Source organism: Heterocephalus glaber, unplaced genomic scaffold, assembly GCF_053883595.1.
Source record: "Heterocephalus glaber isolate CG9 unplaced genomic scaffold, H.glaber_assembly_v1.0 deba00001472, whole genome shotgun sequence".
NCBI classification, from domain to species: Eukaryota; Metazoa; Chordata; class Mammalia; order Rodentia; family Bathyergidae; genus Heterocephalus; species Heterocephalus glaber.
In genome coordinates this window covers 23,413,011-23,429,461 of record NW_028258315.1, presented here as the reverse complement: position 1 = coordinate 23,429,461, position 16,451 = coordinate 23,413,011, and the positions used below count along the sequence as shown (strand labels likewise).

The following is a 16,451-nucleotide window of genomic DNA, read 5'->3' as shown; positions in this document are numbered from 1 at the left end:
ACACTCAGCCACCTCATCTTCGACAAAGGAGTCAAATACCCTCACTGGAGGAAAGATAGCCTCTTTAATAAATGGTGCTGGAAAAATTCGGCTTCAACTTGCCAAAGATTAAAACTAGACCTATATCTCTCACCATGCACTAAACTCAAATCGAAATGGATTAAAGATCTAAATTATTAAAACAGAAACACTGAACCAGTTGGAACAGAGATTAGGTAGAACTCTTGAAGACACTGTTGTAGGAAAAGATTTTATGAACAAAACCTTAGTTGCCCATAAACTAGCACAAACAATAAATAAGTGGGATCTCTTCATATTAAAAAGCTTCTGCACAGCAAGAGAAACCACCAACAGTGTGCAGAGACAACCCACAATGTGGGAAAAAATTTTCACCTGATGTTCCTCAGACAAAGGTCTACTATTTTGAATGTATAAAGAATTTTTAAAAATCAGACCTCCCAAATTTAAAGACCCAATCCAAAAGTGGGCATCTGAAATGAACAGACATTTCTCACACAAAGAAGTAGAAATAGCAAATAAACATATGAAAAAATGTTCAACGTCACTGGTTATTCAAGAGATGCAAATGAAAACAATGCTGAGATTTCACCTCACTCCAGAAAGAATGGCTGCTGTCATGAAATCAACCAATAACAAATGCTGGCTGGGCTGTGGGGAAAGAGGAACCCTGCTCCACTGCTGGTGGGAGTGTAGACTGGTGCAAGCACTGTGGAAATCAGTATGGAGATACCTCAAAGAGCTAGGACTGGAAGTCCCATTTGACCCAGCTATTCTCCTGCTGGGTAACTTCCCCAAAGAATTAAAAGAATCACACCACAGTGATATATGTGCACCCATGTTCATAGCAGCACAGTTTGTAATAGCTAAAACTTGGAAACAGTCCAAATGCCCGTCAACTGGAGACTGGATAAAGAAAATGTGGGGTTTTTAAAAAAAATAAAATGGAGTACTACTCAGCCATAAAAAACGAGAAATTAGAGACATTTATTGTAAATGGATGCACATTGAGATGATACTCTTAAGTGAAATAAATACACACACATGTGTAAATACCAAAGTTTCTCTAGTGTGAGAAACTGAAGTGTAAACAAGGACAAAAAGGTATAATAAATAATGTGAAATAGGAAAAGTGGCAAAGGGGAAGGGGAAGTGGGAAGGGTAGGGGAAAGGAAAGAAGGGAATGGAATTAATATGAGAAAATGAAAAAATGGAAACAAAGTCTTTGTAAATAGGGAGGCATGGAGGGGTTGGAGGGAGGGCAGGGGAATGGGAAACAAATAAGAACCAAGATATATTATGTAAAGGTGCAAATTTCCAATGATGAATGTCATTATATTGTATGTCTAAAATGTACCAATAAAATTCATTTTTTAAAAAAGAGAAAATAAAGAGGAATCTCCTAGGAAGTACCATTCAACATTGTACTCAACCTTGAGCAGAAACTCTTGTCAGAACTCTGGTGAGAGTCCCATTTTCTAAAATTCCTTGCTTTTCAGTCAAACTGTTCTAGAGAATACTAGATTTTCATCTTTCAAATTTTCTATTCTAATCCTAGTTACCCAACACTAAAGAAGCTTTCAGAGAGAAGACAAGATATTCCAGTTTATGTTGGGGACACAGAAAGACCTGTGTTTTGGAATCTGAATCAGAGTGGTGTCCAGTTAACTAATATAAATGTAGTTCCATTTGGAATATGGCAGCAGGTCAGAAATCTGTTTCCTTTCCACACTTTCCAGTTATATTTTCTGAAGTGAATTTTAGGTGGGATAATCCCCTTACAATTAAGGAGGGAAAGTGGCTGATGTCTGTACATATACTGAGTAAATATTTAAATATTAAATATTTATTTAAGCTTCAAATATTGGACATAAATGTCCTTGTTAAAACATGGGTTTCTTTCCATTGTCCAGTAGTATAACCCTCTAAGACAGTTAAAAAAGGAGATTTATTTTTCAAATCTGAGGTCTTTGCAGAAGTGACAACCTTCTTAATATTGAACCAAAATGACATACACAGTTGTTGCTTTCCTTGTTGAATTCCAGGTAGACAAAAATCTTCGATTCATGATCTTGATGGATGGTGTTCATCCCGAGATGGACACATGCATTATTGTGGAGTACAAAGGTACTTTCTTATCCTCCTCAGTAAGGAGATGTGAAAATACTCTGAGTAGGAAAGCCAGTAATAGTGCTCTGAAATTTGATAATATAGAATATTATATCCTTGTCTTTAAAAAACAATCACTCAGGTAATCTTTCTAGACAATATATTACCAATTATGTCATGTATGTAATGACAAATGTGAAGCTTTTTTGTTCATCAGGCAATAGTTATTTTCTATTTCTTACAGTAAATTCTTCAAAACCACATTTATTGAATAAATGTCTTTAGTTATTTTTGTATTGAAAATCATCAGGTAATCTAATTGAACACTTCTGCCTTTCATATGAGAACATGGATTTACAACTCTACTAATCATTCGAATATGAACTTTGCACAGAACTTGCAGAAGATAGAGGGATTCCTGTTCATCTAGTCACTCTTCCTTAGGTCCTTTAGGCTCAACATCTAGAAATAGCTGGACAAAGAACATGGTCTATCTATGATCTCAAACGCAGTCAAGCTAGTTATCTTCATGAGACTCCCATAATCTACCAGTCAAGTGGGATGAATTTGTTCACTTGAAAACTGAGAATGTGCTATTTAAGACTTTAAATTTTGAAGTCTTACTTTTTGTTTTTACTTGGATATAACCAATTCTTCTATATCAAACAAGTCAGATTATAGAGACTATACATAGAAGTCTTTGTTGGCTTGGGAATTCAAACTATGGTGGTTGAGATTTTACCTTGAATATCTATACTGCTTTTTTACTCCACAGGTCACAAAATACTCAATACAGTGGACTGCACCAGGCCCAATGGGGGCAGGCTGCCTGCAAAGGTTGCTCTTATGATGAGTGATTTTGCTGGGGGAGCATCCGGCTTTCCAATGACTTTCAGCGGTGGAAAATTCACTGGTAATATTTTATATTGAAGTGATGCCAAAACCAGTCTTGGCGGTTTGTTCAACCATGTGAAAATAAATACAAATATAATTTACACATGGTTCATCCCCATAAGAAACTTACAAGCTTATGGGGAAACCAGACTTTTAAACCACAATTTTTGTAAACTAAAGTTTCCAGCTCAAAATGTGATGGTGGAACAGAAAAAAGCACTGAGATCAGGGAGAGCCTCTGGTGGAGCCCAGGGAAAAGGATCATATGAGTTCGTGGTGTGAACCCTAAGGCAGATCAAGAAAGGGGGTCATGGTGATCCAGATGCAAATTTGCTTTGAATGTGGTCCAGCATGAGGTGTGTGCAACTCAACAAGGGTACAGCCGGTCGGTCCTGCACGATGCTTAGCAAGGGAGCGGCACACCCTAAAAGGTGGGCCCCAGGCAAGAGCCCTTCCACTTTGGACCTGAACATGGTGCTGTGACTGTCGTGAGGAAAATGTGTAAGTGGTGCTTTTCATTCATTTGGTATCCCTACCTGAGCATGGTAAGTGCTCGCTATTTCCAACGAATAAATCACAGTGTTCATAAGTGATCCGTGTCTGAAGTGTGGCAGAAATCCCCTCCTTGCAGGGTGAAGTCACCTCTGTCTGGTCCCTTGCTTTCTTCTCTAACTATACATTCATTGCCTTCCAGAATACGTAACTTTCCAGATAGAGGAATAATTCTGTCCTTAAGAAGTTAACTGTGTGAGTGGATAGGCAAAGTATACTGGACTGGGGATTTAGCTCAGTGGTTTCACTGCCTGCTGTGCAAGTGCAAGGACCCGAGTTCAATCCCCAGTACCAAAAAAAAGAAAATATATATATATTTAATTTATTTATTCAAGGTTAACTAGCAGAATTCCAGTATGTGTGTGTGTGTGTGTGTGTGTGTGTGTGTGTGTTAAAAGAAAGCTCTGGAATGTTTTAAAGTGTTAACAGTAATTGTGTTTTGGTTATGAGTAACATTTATTTTTCTGTCCTTATCTGTGTTTATCAAATTTTCACAGGAATAATCATAATACCTAGCAGCTCCCTGGCTCTGTGCTCTGTCCACTCTGGTCTGGCCTCATTCCCTGACTTCCTTTCCTGCCTGACTTCCACGATGTGCTCTCCCCACCTACACTGGCTGTTCTTTCTTCCTCAGACTCACTGTGCCTTGAGCTTTTGTTCCAGGCCTTTGCACCCACTGCTCCTCTTCCTAGACTCCTCTTGCCCTAAACTCCAAAGAGCTGGCAACTTTTCAACTGTGTCTCTACTCCACTGCCCTGTGCTCCCTGACCACCCTGTCTAGGGATACTCCTCTATCTTAGTCCACCTCACCCCAGACACTCTCTGCCCTTTGCCCTTTTTTGTGTTCTTCATAGCACATCACTCTTTGCAATGACTTCATCTCCATATCCATTCTTTGCCTCTCTTGCTACAGCGTATGCTTCATGAGAGCGGAGACCTGCTTTGTCCTGTTCATGACTGTATTCTTAGTGCCTACAACCAACCGTGGTTGGCACATAGGAGACCTACGATAAATATCGGTTGATAGAATAAACAGGTGAATGACCACCTTGGGTGGTAGGCATCATATTGTAGAAGAGAAAGCAGATGAAGAGAACTTTGGTAGTTTTCCCAGTACAGCACAGCCAGTAATGGTGGGGCAGGACTCTGATTCTAAGTGTGTCTAACCTACAAGTCTATGCTCCTCAATACCTTCCACTGTCAGGTGCTGAGGAATAATTTTTACTCTATACTACACTAAGATTTTAGTCATTATTAATGTATTAATAATGTATTAATGTATTAATAAAAGGTAATTATAAGAATTACAATGCCTTTAAGATATACTTGCACATGGGATACAGCCATGCATAGCTTGTGTATTCAGCTAGGGTCCAAAACAAATTATCATAAACAAGGAGAGAGCTCAGTACTTTGGGCTGATTTGCTAACATTTTCTTAGTAACCACCTAAAAGCTGCAGAATAAAGCTAGGCAGATGTCCTCTACTAACGACACAAAGCTTTACTCTATTTCTGCCTTCTTTGTCTTAATTTGATCTCCTGAACAAATTCCAGTCTACTAAAGCATTTGCTTTTCTGTGATTTCTGAATACAGGAGTCTCTAACCCAAATCCTGTCGTTTCAGAGGAATGGAAAGCTCAGTTCATTAAAACAGAAAGGAAGAAGCTCCTGAATTATAAGGCTCAGCTGGTGAAGGACCTGCAACCCCGAATTTATTGTCCCTTTGCTGGGTATTTTGTGGAGTCCCACCCATCAGACAAGTATGGCTAACCGTTTTGTACAGTATTTTTACACACAAGTTAATGTATGCCAGAATGAGTGAGTTTGCTGTGAACACAGTGTGAAATGAGAAAGTAGGAATGTAGCCAGAGAGTGTGACTAAAAGCCACCAGAGTTCATTTGAATAGATAGTGTCTGAAAAGTCCCTCAGGAAAGAGGAAGCCAACTAACACTTACTAAGTGTGTGCCAGGAACTGGTCTGGAGTTTCTAAATGTTCTAAAATAATCCCCGAGTGAAGCTGTGAGGAAAACAATATTCCATGTTTCCTGCAGAAAGGAATCTAGAGGAAGTCTGGATTTGAGAATAATCCCCAGGCAGGCCTAACTCAAAAGCTTTATCTAGATCACACAGCAGCCCGGAACAGAATGCTGTCATGGAGTTATTTTCTTACATTTTCGGTATGTAATAGGCTTTCTCTCAAAGCAATATAAATTCTGCAAATGCTATAAATCATCACCAATTTATGGAACTATTGAAAGAAAGAAATGATCTTGAGCTCTGTGCCAGTACTCCTTGGTTAAGTCATGGAGTCTCTAATTCAAACTCTTCTTGAAACGAAAAAAATATTTGCCAAATATTGAGTAATCAAAGACAAAAGTTTGGCAGCATGGTTTCCATTTTCTCATCAGTGTTCACAGTGCATATGGAAAAGCTTAATTTCAGGCTTCAATAAAAGGAAAAATTTATTTGTGACTTCTTTGTAGAAGTATTATATTAATTTCCTAGTATTGTTATCCATAGATCTAGAGGCCAAAAATCTGAAATCAAGGTGTATACAGGGCTACAGACCCTCTAATGTTTCCAGGGAAGGATCTGTCCTAGCCTTATAGCTTCCAGCTCCTTTACACACCCATGGCCTTGTACATAATAACCTTCACCCTATGTGTCTTGTCCCCATGTGTCTATCTCTGTGTGCAAACTCTTATGATGACACCAGTCCCATCAGGACCTGTTTACTTGATTATCTCTGTAAAGATTTTATTGCCAGGTAAACGTCACATTCTGAGATACTGGAGATTAAGATCCCAATGTGTCTCAAGGAACACAATATAGAACATAACAAATATTCGTGTTCAAATGGAAACTTTTCATAACAGAAACCATTAATTTTGAATTTGTATATTTTCTAAAATAATATGCCAAAGATTTTATTTTAAATTGATAGGGCTACAGTTCACTACAAAATTGCAAGTAAAATTTGAGAAATGTTCTGTTAGTGTTATTGATTTATGTAATAGTCTTTTGAAATCAGTGTTAATATTAATGAGTTGACAGAGTTAGGGAACTTACTAAACTTGGATAGACAGAGCTTTGAAACTGCGATACTTTGCTTCAAGATCAAATCAATTCTTCTAAAGAAATGAACCAGTTTTGTGAATGTAGATTTGAATATTGCATGAAGATGTATTTTTGGTTCTTGATTATGTTACTGAAAAACTTTTGAGTATGTTTAGGACAATGTGAGCATGTAAATCCACTTTTTGAATTATACATTTTATGAACTCTAAATAGAGATCAAATATTTCTGTTAAAAATTTTGTATCTGGACTGAGATTCCAAAGGTGATAGAAACAAGAATACAGAATAACTTATTAATAAATTTTAGATTAAAAATGATAGATAAAATTAAATGCATTTATTATATAATGATGTTTTGAGATCCTTATATACATTATGGAACGACTACATCTAGCTAATTGACACATGCAACACCTCCCATTGTTATTATTTTCATGATGAGAACACTTTATATTCACTTTCTTAGCTTCAGAAAGCTTTATGTAAAGTCTAAACTGTATGTTCTTGCTGAAACTTGGTCAATCCAGATTATAACACCATGCTAGGCAGCAATCTTTTCTGGATAGCTATAATTTCTTTCTCTGGACTTGAAATGTTTTAGATTTTGGTAGAATTGTATTCTCAAAGAGTATTAGAATACAATTTATCTGTTCTTGGCACCGTGGTGTCAGCATTTTAGAGTTTAAGAATCTGATGTAAGCCCCGTGGCCCATGGAAGGATGTTACAACAATGCGCAGCGCAGTCCATCCGTCAGGCTCTCTGCCCAGCACTTCGTGGTCAAGCCAGTAACATGCCATGTCTGCTTGTTATCACTTTGCTAAGGGGCTCTCAGGGATCACTCTTCCCTGCTGTAACAGATCTTTACAATCAGCCTCCGCCCTTCTCTTTGGTTTGTTGCCTCTAATCTCCTAATCACCTAAGTAGCAAAGCCAAACAATGACTTAGCGTCAACTTCTTGGATTAAGCAGCAGTACATAAGACATATGATCGACAAATATGGTCAATGTTTAAATTTTTAAAAATATGTTACAGTAAAAAATACATTGCCATTAATCTACTGCAAAAGACTTCCCTCACTTGGAACTCACTTATCCCATCTTTCTTGCCACTTTCTGGAGCAGTTCTGAAAGTTCTCTTCCCTGAGCCTCTTTAGCTATCACTGTTGTGGCTGCCTTGATGTCCTGAATAGATTCAAACCCTTTACTTTTCATGATCATTTTGACTTTGGGGAAGAGCCAGAAGTCACATAGTGCCAAATCTAGTGTGGATGAGGCCACACTAATGTTTTTATGAGCCTGCTTTTCTTTGGATGCCACACAGAAGCAATATTTACTATATATATATATATATATATATATATATATTTTTTTTTTTTTTTCTTGTAAGATAGGGTTTCACTGTGTGGTTCAGGCTGGTCTTGAACTTCCAGTGATCCTCCTACCTCAGCTTCCCCTGTGCTGGGATTACAGGTGTGTACCACCATACCTGGCTTTCACTATATTTTTGATCACACCTCATAAATACAGTTATGAAAGAAGACTGCCAGAACTGCTTCAGAGAGTGGCAAGAATATGGAATAAGAGTATTTGAGAGGTATTCACAGCAATGTATCTTTCACTTTAATGAATTTAAAAATTTTAAATATTCACCATAAATCTTTGATCACCTCTTGTATGCTCTGAATGAGGCCTAAGCAGCTCTCTTGGTGATGGACTGCTAGAAACTTAGTTCATGGATTATGGATTAAATTCATGATTATGAACTTAGTTTATTGACTCTTATCCATTGGAACTATAAAGAGACTTTTTATTTTTAAGTTGACCTTAATGGTATTCTTTACAACCAAGTTCCAGATCCTTCAAATACTATTATACTTCAAACGAGCTAAATCAGTTGTCATATTTTTTAACTTAAAAATTTACAAGTATACTCTTTTTCTAGGCAAATTCCTACTTTGAAGTACAGCACTGTAGAAAAATCTTCTGGAGTTACTGGCTAAGCCTAGATATGAATCCAAGGAATGTGTTTTTGTAGAAGCTTGGACAGCTTTAAAAACATGTGAAAAGCAATATCCCCCCAAGAAACAGCAACAAGGAAGGGATGGAATTTAACATCTTTGGATCACAAAGGAGATGCCAGCCCTTAGCTCCTATTCATACACATGTGACTCTGAGTGTTGAAGGTGGGGTAAAAATGATGGTACTTGTGAAGATGGTCAGCAAAGGAAAGACATAGGGAACTAGATGGGGGTGCTTTGTGGGGTGACTACACAGGATGAGGAGAATAACCTGAAAGTCAAGGTGGCTAGAAACTGATGGCCCTGAAAAATACATTAAGGCTCTTAATTTCCCAACGAAACAAGGAGCCATCAGTAGTTGAGTGTGTCTTCGCTGCAGGTGTAACTGAATGACACAACATGTGCCTAGCATAAATGAGACCCTGGATTCCATTTCCAGTACCTCACACATGCATAAAAGTGAAGTTTGTCCCATACTTAACCTTAATGTGGAGCTAACTGGCAATCAGTTAACAAATACAAGCTTTTCAGTGGCCACAAAGGAAATAATGTAAATATAATACAAAGGCTTCACGTAAGTAGAAGTGGGATTCAACATAGCTAATCACCAGTATGGCATGGGTACCCATCAGATTTGATACCAAGAAGAGTTGTATCAGATCCTAGAGGCATCTGTTTGCCCAAGCTTTTAATCAACTGGCACAGAATGATTTCAATATTTTAACAGCTGGTTACCTGCCAGTTAAATGTTAATTTTGTCCTTAAGGCAATGGAAAAAGGGGTGGAGAGGAGATCCTACTGACCTTCACATTTCCACACTACAAAATATAGAAATACCTGAGAAGGAGAGAGATAGCATTTGTAAATTTGGATTTTAGTCTTTATTTGTGGGAAAACAGAAATACATGCAACCCCACCTTTTGCTGTACATAGAAAAGTGCTTAGTACAGTGCTAGCTCATTAGTCTGCAAAGATGGGAGATGTGTGGCATAGCCTAGAGAGCCCTGATTTTGTATTTAGACTGGTTAGCATTTGGATCTGTGCTCTAACTTACTAACAATGGGACCTAGGACAAATACCAATCTGAACTCCAACCTTCTGTTGATCAAGTATGATAAAAATGACTTTGAAGTACTATTTTGAGAATTGTAGACAATAAATATGAAGTACTTTGCACAATACCTGGAATATGAAAACTCTCAGGAATTCTCATCTTCTCCTGCCATCTTTTCTTCCTTCTTTCCCCCCTCTTAACTCTTTACTTGACAGTTGAGGACAAAGGATTTTGTGAAAAATAGTTCTAAAATCAGTGAAGTGATATTTGAGTATGTCAGCTTTGTATAGGGATAGTGATCGCATAAAACAGACAAACTGAATCATCTGTCTTAGTATGCACCATAAAAGGCAAAGACAAGTTCTAGTTCCTACACTTGATCTTAGCCAAGTCTGAGAAGCGATACAAGTTCCAGTTCCTATGAAGGCAGACAGCACAACCTACCTAATCTTTTCACTGAAGGCAATTACAAACACTGGATAGAATGTAAGGAGCAGTTATCTCAGGATTTTGAAGAGTAAATGGTGGACAGATAGATTGGGGAAGGGAATGAGAACTTGAAGTACCATTGAACCAACTCTGATAGAGACATTTTTAAAAAATCCATTGTCTTCAGCTTACACTCAAAGGCTAGTGGAAACACGGACTGCATGCAAATTGAAAAGAGAAGGTGTTACTATGAATCAGAAAAGGTAGGAAAATCTGGACTTCGGTCAGGGTGGAAGGTTTGCTTTTGTTTTTGTCATTTTCTCCTGCTCCTGCACCGAGCAATATTTTAGCAGCACTGGCTATAACACTAGTAGTGAATGTGTAGGTGCCTAGAATTCTCAGGGAAAGGAGCCCTTCTCTACAATCAAAGTTATTTTTGTTCCAAAAGTGCAAATATAAGACTCATTGCTGTTTGTCTCTAACCTCTCACTACTTGGTCCCAGAAGCTTTTTCACTTTTCAGAAAGTGATTATCAGAGCAGTGACACCAAAACTTGGATTTTTGGCAAAAGATGGAAAGGGAAATGCCTGGAGGCAGAGGATATTTGAGAAATTGCAGATAGGAAGACACTTAAAATGAGCCATAAATTTGGGGGCTTAGTCCTGAGCTGCACTGTGTGTGTGGCCATGACCCTAAATAGGAAAACAAAGGGTAAGAGAGCAGAAGTACAGGGTCCACCACTGCTCAGGTCTCACAGTGGTTACTAGAGGGTATACATGTGGAATAGACCTGGAAAGGATGACAAAAACTTTGAAAAATGGAACTGGCATTATAACAAAACCCCACTGAGGGTGAGTGTATACTTGTGGCATGAACCTAACCTGGTTGATTGCTTGCTAAAACAAAACTTGAACCTTCTCTACAGGATATACACAAGACCCAGAGATTCACAATATGCAATATGTCCAGGATACAACCCCAAACTTCTCAACATTGAAAAAAAATCTAGAAAATTTCAACATTGTATAAGGGAATAGACAACAGATGTCAAACCTAAAATGACACAAATTGTTGGAATTATCAGGGAAAAAAAAACCCTTAAGCCATTATAACCATGGTCCAATAAGTAATGGCAAAGGCTCTTGAAATGAACGCAAATATAAAAAGCTGCAGTAGCGAAACAGAAGATATAAAGAAGTACCAAATATGAATTTTAGAACTAAAAATATACAAGGAACAACAAATTTCACTAGGTGGACTCAAATGCATAACAAAAATTTATAAAAAGAAGTACATAAACTTGAAAATACATTAATAGAAAATATCAAATCTTTTAATAACAAAGGTAAAGAAGGTTATAATAAATAAGAACAGAGCCTCAGAGACCTGTGAGACAATGCCAAAAAATGTCTAATATTCACATCTCTGGAGTCAGAAAAAGAACAGAATTGTGATAAATAATCTCCCCAAATTTGATAAATTACATAATCTTAGATTCCAGAAGCAAAGCAAACCCCAAACAGGATAAACTCAAGAAAATGGATACCTAGACACCATAAACAAAACTGCTGAAAACTAAAGATAAAGGAAAAAAACCTTCAAAGCAGCCAGATAAATAATAAATTACATATAGCAAAAAATTCAAATAACTGAATTTCTAGCCAAAACTGTAGAGACCAGAAGGTAGAATAACATTTTTACAAGTATGTTATAAAAAAAGAATTGTTAGGGCCGGGGATTTAGCTCAGTGGCACTGCTCCTGACTCACAAGCACAAGGTCCCGAGTTCGATCCCCGGTACCAAAAAAAAAAAAAAACAATAGAAAAAGAATTGTCAACTATGATTCTACACCCTGTGAAGATAGCCTTTACGAATGTAAGTGAAATAAAGACATTCTCAGATGAAAGAAAATCTGATGGTTCATCACCAGAAGACCAGCCTTAAAAGAAATCTTCAAGACCATTCTTCAGATGAAAGGAAAGTGGTCCCAGAGGGAAACTTGGAATTTCAAAAATGAGGAGGAAAAACAAAAATGGTGAATATGTGGGTTTAATACATAGCAGATTTTTTTCTTTTAAGATCTTTAAAATATGTATAACATTAGAAAGCATTAAGTGCAACTGTCTGAAGTTTCCAATGTATATGGTATCATGGGTTGAATTGTGTTCCCACAAAATTCTTGCATTGAAGTACTAACCCCAGGACCTCAGAATATGACCTTATTTGAAGATAGGATCTTTTCAGAGGTAATCAAGTTAAATGGAGCTCATAAGGGTGAACCAGAATTCAATTACCTGTGTCCTTAAAACAGAAAACATCAGACAAATAAATACATATAAAGAGTAGATAGTGTGAAGAAACATCAGGAAAAGAAGGGTATAGAGCCAAGTCTGGAGCAGCCCTTCCTGCATAACCCTCAGAAGGAATAGCCCTCACAGGCTTATGTCAGTCTTGCTAGCACCATTTCAGACTTCCAGCCTCCAGAACTGTAAAATAATACATTTATTAAAATTCTTGTTTTTAAATTTTATCTGCTCTACTTTGTTAGGGCATTCTAGCAAACAAATATAGTAGATATGGTACTTATAATTACAACAGTAATATATACAACAGTGTAATTATAGTATCCAGAATCAAAGACCCCAAATTCCATGCAAAATGTTTCTGCATTCCATGCAAAATGCCAAAGCACTGATTCTAAGACTCTGATAAATTTTCAATAAAATATTACTGTCCCTAGAGAAGGAACTACAAAACTCATACAAAGAGATATAGTAATATGTAAAGGTAGACTAAGTAGAATACTGAAAATATGTAAATAATCCAAAAGGAGCCAAAGGAGAACACAGAAATGAAAAAACATAAAATAGAAAGTAATAAAATGCTAGCCATAAATCCAAAAATATCAATAATTACATTAAATATAAATGACTTACAGACGTGGAAGTGAAGCCCTTTGGGACTCTCCAGAGGAACCCTGCTGCAAACTATATAACACTAAGATATCTCACTCAGCGCATGTGAATCAAGAGCCATCTGAGTTCATTACTTGCAAAATTTTGAGATATAAAACGATCATTTCTTTTAAAATAATTGTCAAAACACAATTAGAACCCGGATATTACAATAAATAAAAGAACAGAACACAACTCTCTCCAATCTACATAAAATCCACTTTAAATATAATGACTTAGGCAGATTGAAGTAAAAGGATAGAAGTAACACCATGCAAACACTAATCCAAAGAAAGCTGGAGTGTCCGGTAGAAGGCAGTGTAGGCTTGAGAGCAGAAAAAGAACTAGGGACAAAGAGGGGCATGATAAAGGCGCTTCACTAAGGAGACTTAGCAGTCACAAACGTGGATGTGCCTCACATAGAACTTCGAATACAGGAAGCAAATGGAGCTGGAGCTGGGGGTAGTGGTGCACACCTGTGATCCCAGCACTGGGGAGGTTGATGCAGGAGAATCACTGCCAGTTCGCCAGCCTGCACTACAAAGCAAGACCCTGTCTCAAAAAAAAAAAAAAAAAAGATGAAAACCCACAATTATATTTGAAGATGTCAACATTTTCTGCTTAGTAATTGGTAGAACAAGAACAAAGGAAATCAACCCAGACGTAGAAAAATTGAGTACCACCATGTGGCTCTGATCAGCATTTATGGAGATTCCCCCTAGAACAGTGGAACATATTTGCTTTTCATGGACACATCAAGCATTCACCAAGAGAAATCATATCCTGGGTCATTAAACAAAACAAACCCTAACAATGTTAAAACCACATGAAGTATGTTCTCTAATCATAATGGATTATAGCAGAAATCAAGAAAAGATAACTGGAAAAATCACTAAATACTTAGAAATTTTAAAATATTTAATCCACAGGACAAAGAGGAAGGCTCATGGGAAATTTGAAAACATTCTGATGTGAAAACAAAGAAAATATGATGTCAGAATCTGTGGAACCTGAGAGTGATGTGCTGCTATGTGTCTGTAGTCCCAGTAACTCAGAAGGCTGAGCCAGGAGGGTTACTCAGACGTTTAAGGCCAGCCTGGGCAACATAGCAAGACTTTGCTTCAATAAAATAAAAAAGCTGGTGAAATACTGCTAAAACAGTGCTTACAGAGAAATTTGTACCATTAAATGCATATAATGGAAAAAATGTCCCACGTCAACAATCTAAGCTATCTTAAAAACAATTTAAAGGGGGGAAAAAAAGGATAAAGCTATCAATGGAATTAAAAACAGAAAAACAGAAAAGCTGTTTAACAGTAAAAACTGACTCTTTGGAAAGATTAATAAAAGTGGTAAACCTCTCATGAGTCAACCCAAGAAAATAAGAAGAGACAAGTACCAATACCAGGAAAGAACTGACATTTCTTTAGACTCCACAGGTGTTAAAAGACTAAGAAATGATAAAGCCATTCTGTGAGCACAAATATAATGACTTGGATGAAACCAGCCAATCCATTAAAAACCACAAACCACAAATCTTACCCAAGAAGAAATTGTTTAAATGAAAACTACAAGCTCAAATTATTTTACTAATTCTAACTCTTTAACACCAATTTTAATATTCTTTTCTAGAAAATAATGAGAGAAAACACTCTTAATTTATTTCATGAAGGCAGTATTATCCTGATATTAGAAAGAGATGAAGATCTTATAAGAAACTACAGACCCATATCCATCATGAGCATAGAAGAAAAATTTTCCAATTAGCAAAATGGAATCCAACAATATACAAAAGGACTAATACAATGTAACCAAGGGTGGTTTATTGCAAGAATCAAGGCTATTTCAATATTTAAAATGTGATCCACCAAAGTATATTAGCAGACTAAGGGGAAAAACAATCACATGATCATATCAATTGGTGCAGAAAAAAGTACTTGCTAAGATTTAACATCCACTCACAGTTAAATAAAACTAACACCAAAAACTACTCACAGAGAAATAAAAATAAAAGAGAAAATTCTGAACCTCTTAAAAGGCATCTTTAATAACCCACAGCTAAGACCCTACTTGCCAGAGAAAGTTCTTTCCAGGAAGACTGGGAATGAGCAAGGATGACCACTTGCACCACCTCCTGTCAGCATCCACCTGGAAGCCGGAGTCCCTGGAAAAAGGGAGGATAAATAACTGATACAGATACAAAGGAAGCAATAACACTGTTCCTATTCATATACAATATATAATTTTTTTTGAGACAGGATCTCGCTTTGTAGTTCAGGCTGGCCCTGAACTCACTATGTAGCCCAGGCTGGCCTCGAACTTGTGGCGATCCTCCTGCCTCAGCCTCCCGAGTGCTGGGATTACCACACCCAGCATACAATACATAATTATTTACATAAAATAAATCTCATAACCTATAAAAATTTTTCTAAAACTAATGAGTGTAACAAAGTCACAGGATACATAGCAAACATAAACCAATTGTGTGTGTGTGTGTGTGTGTGTGTATATATATATATATATGAATGGTAAGTATGAAGAAATCAAGAAGTTTTAAAAACATCATTGATAATAGCTTCAAGAAATTAAGTAGTTATAATATTAACAAAATATGTGCAACATCTGCATACTGAAAACTACCAAATGCTGAAGAAGGAAATCAGTGTTTCTAATTAGAGAAATGTAGCAAGGTACCATGTTCATGAATTCAGATTCAATATAAGTCAGATTTTAGTGATCCTCAAATGAATATGCATATTCAGCACAAAGACCATCAAAATCCTAGCAGGATGTTTTATAGCTATAGATAATCTCTAAAATTTATTTATTTATTTATTTATTTGGTACTGGGGATCGAACTCGGGTCTTTGCGCTTGCGCGGCAGGCAGCAAAACCACTGAGCTAAATCACCGGCCCTAAAATTTATTTTTCAAAAGGCAAAAGAATTAGGCTAGTCAAAACAATTCTATAAAAGAAAAAAATTGGAGGATGCAATCTATTCTGTTTTAAAATAAACTACGGAGCTATAGTAATCATAATTATGTGGCGCTGGGACACCTGCATCAATGGAACAGAGCCGAAAATCTAGTAGAGTCACCCAAGTATGGCCAGTTGATTTTTGACTCAGATGTGATTTTGGAAAATTCAAATGTGAAAAGGCAATTCAATAGAGAATGGATAGTCTTTAACAAATGTGATCACTTGGGCATCTATATCCAAAACACGTACTTCAATCTAAACTCCAAACCAGACAGAAAAGTAAAGACGGATCATAGATTCTTATGTAAACAGAAAACTGTAAACATTTTAGAAGAAAATAGAGGACAGAATCTTAATTCCCATG

General features: G+C 36.9%; 1 protein-coding gene across 9 annotated transcripts in view; it reads left to right on the top strand.

Annotated features, from left to right (window-relative positions):
• LOC101718101 (cytidine monophosphate-N-acetylneuraminic acid hydroxylase) overlaps positions 1-16,451 on the top strand; it is a 98,744-nt gene that overhangs the window by 57,934 nt on the left and 24,359 nt on the right. For all 9 annotated transcript variants that reach the window (XM_087181825.1, XM_087181822.1, XM_087181821.1 and 6 more), the window contains 4 exons: positions 1,577-1,724; positions 2,064-2,145; positions 2,903-3,040; positions 5,199-5,334. In XM_087181825.1, coding sequence (XP_087037951.1) covers positions 1,577-1,724; positions 2,064-2,145; positions 2,903-3,040; positions 5,199-5,334 — 504 coding nt within the window. The remainder of the gene's footprint in view (positions 1-1,576; positions 1,725-2,063; positions 2,146-2,902; positions 3,041-5,198; positions 5,335-16,451) is intronic.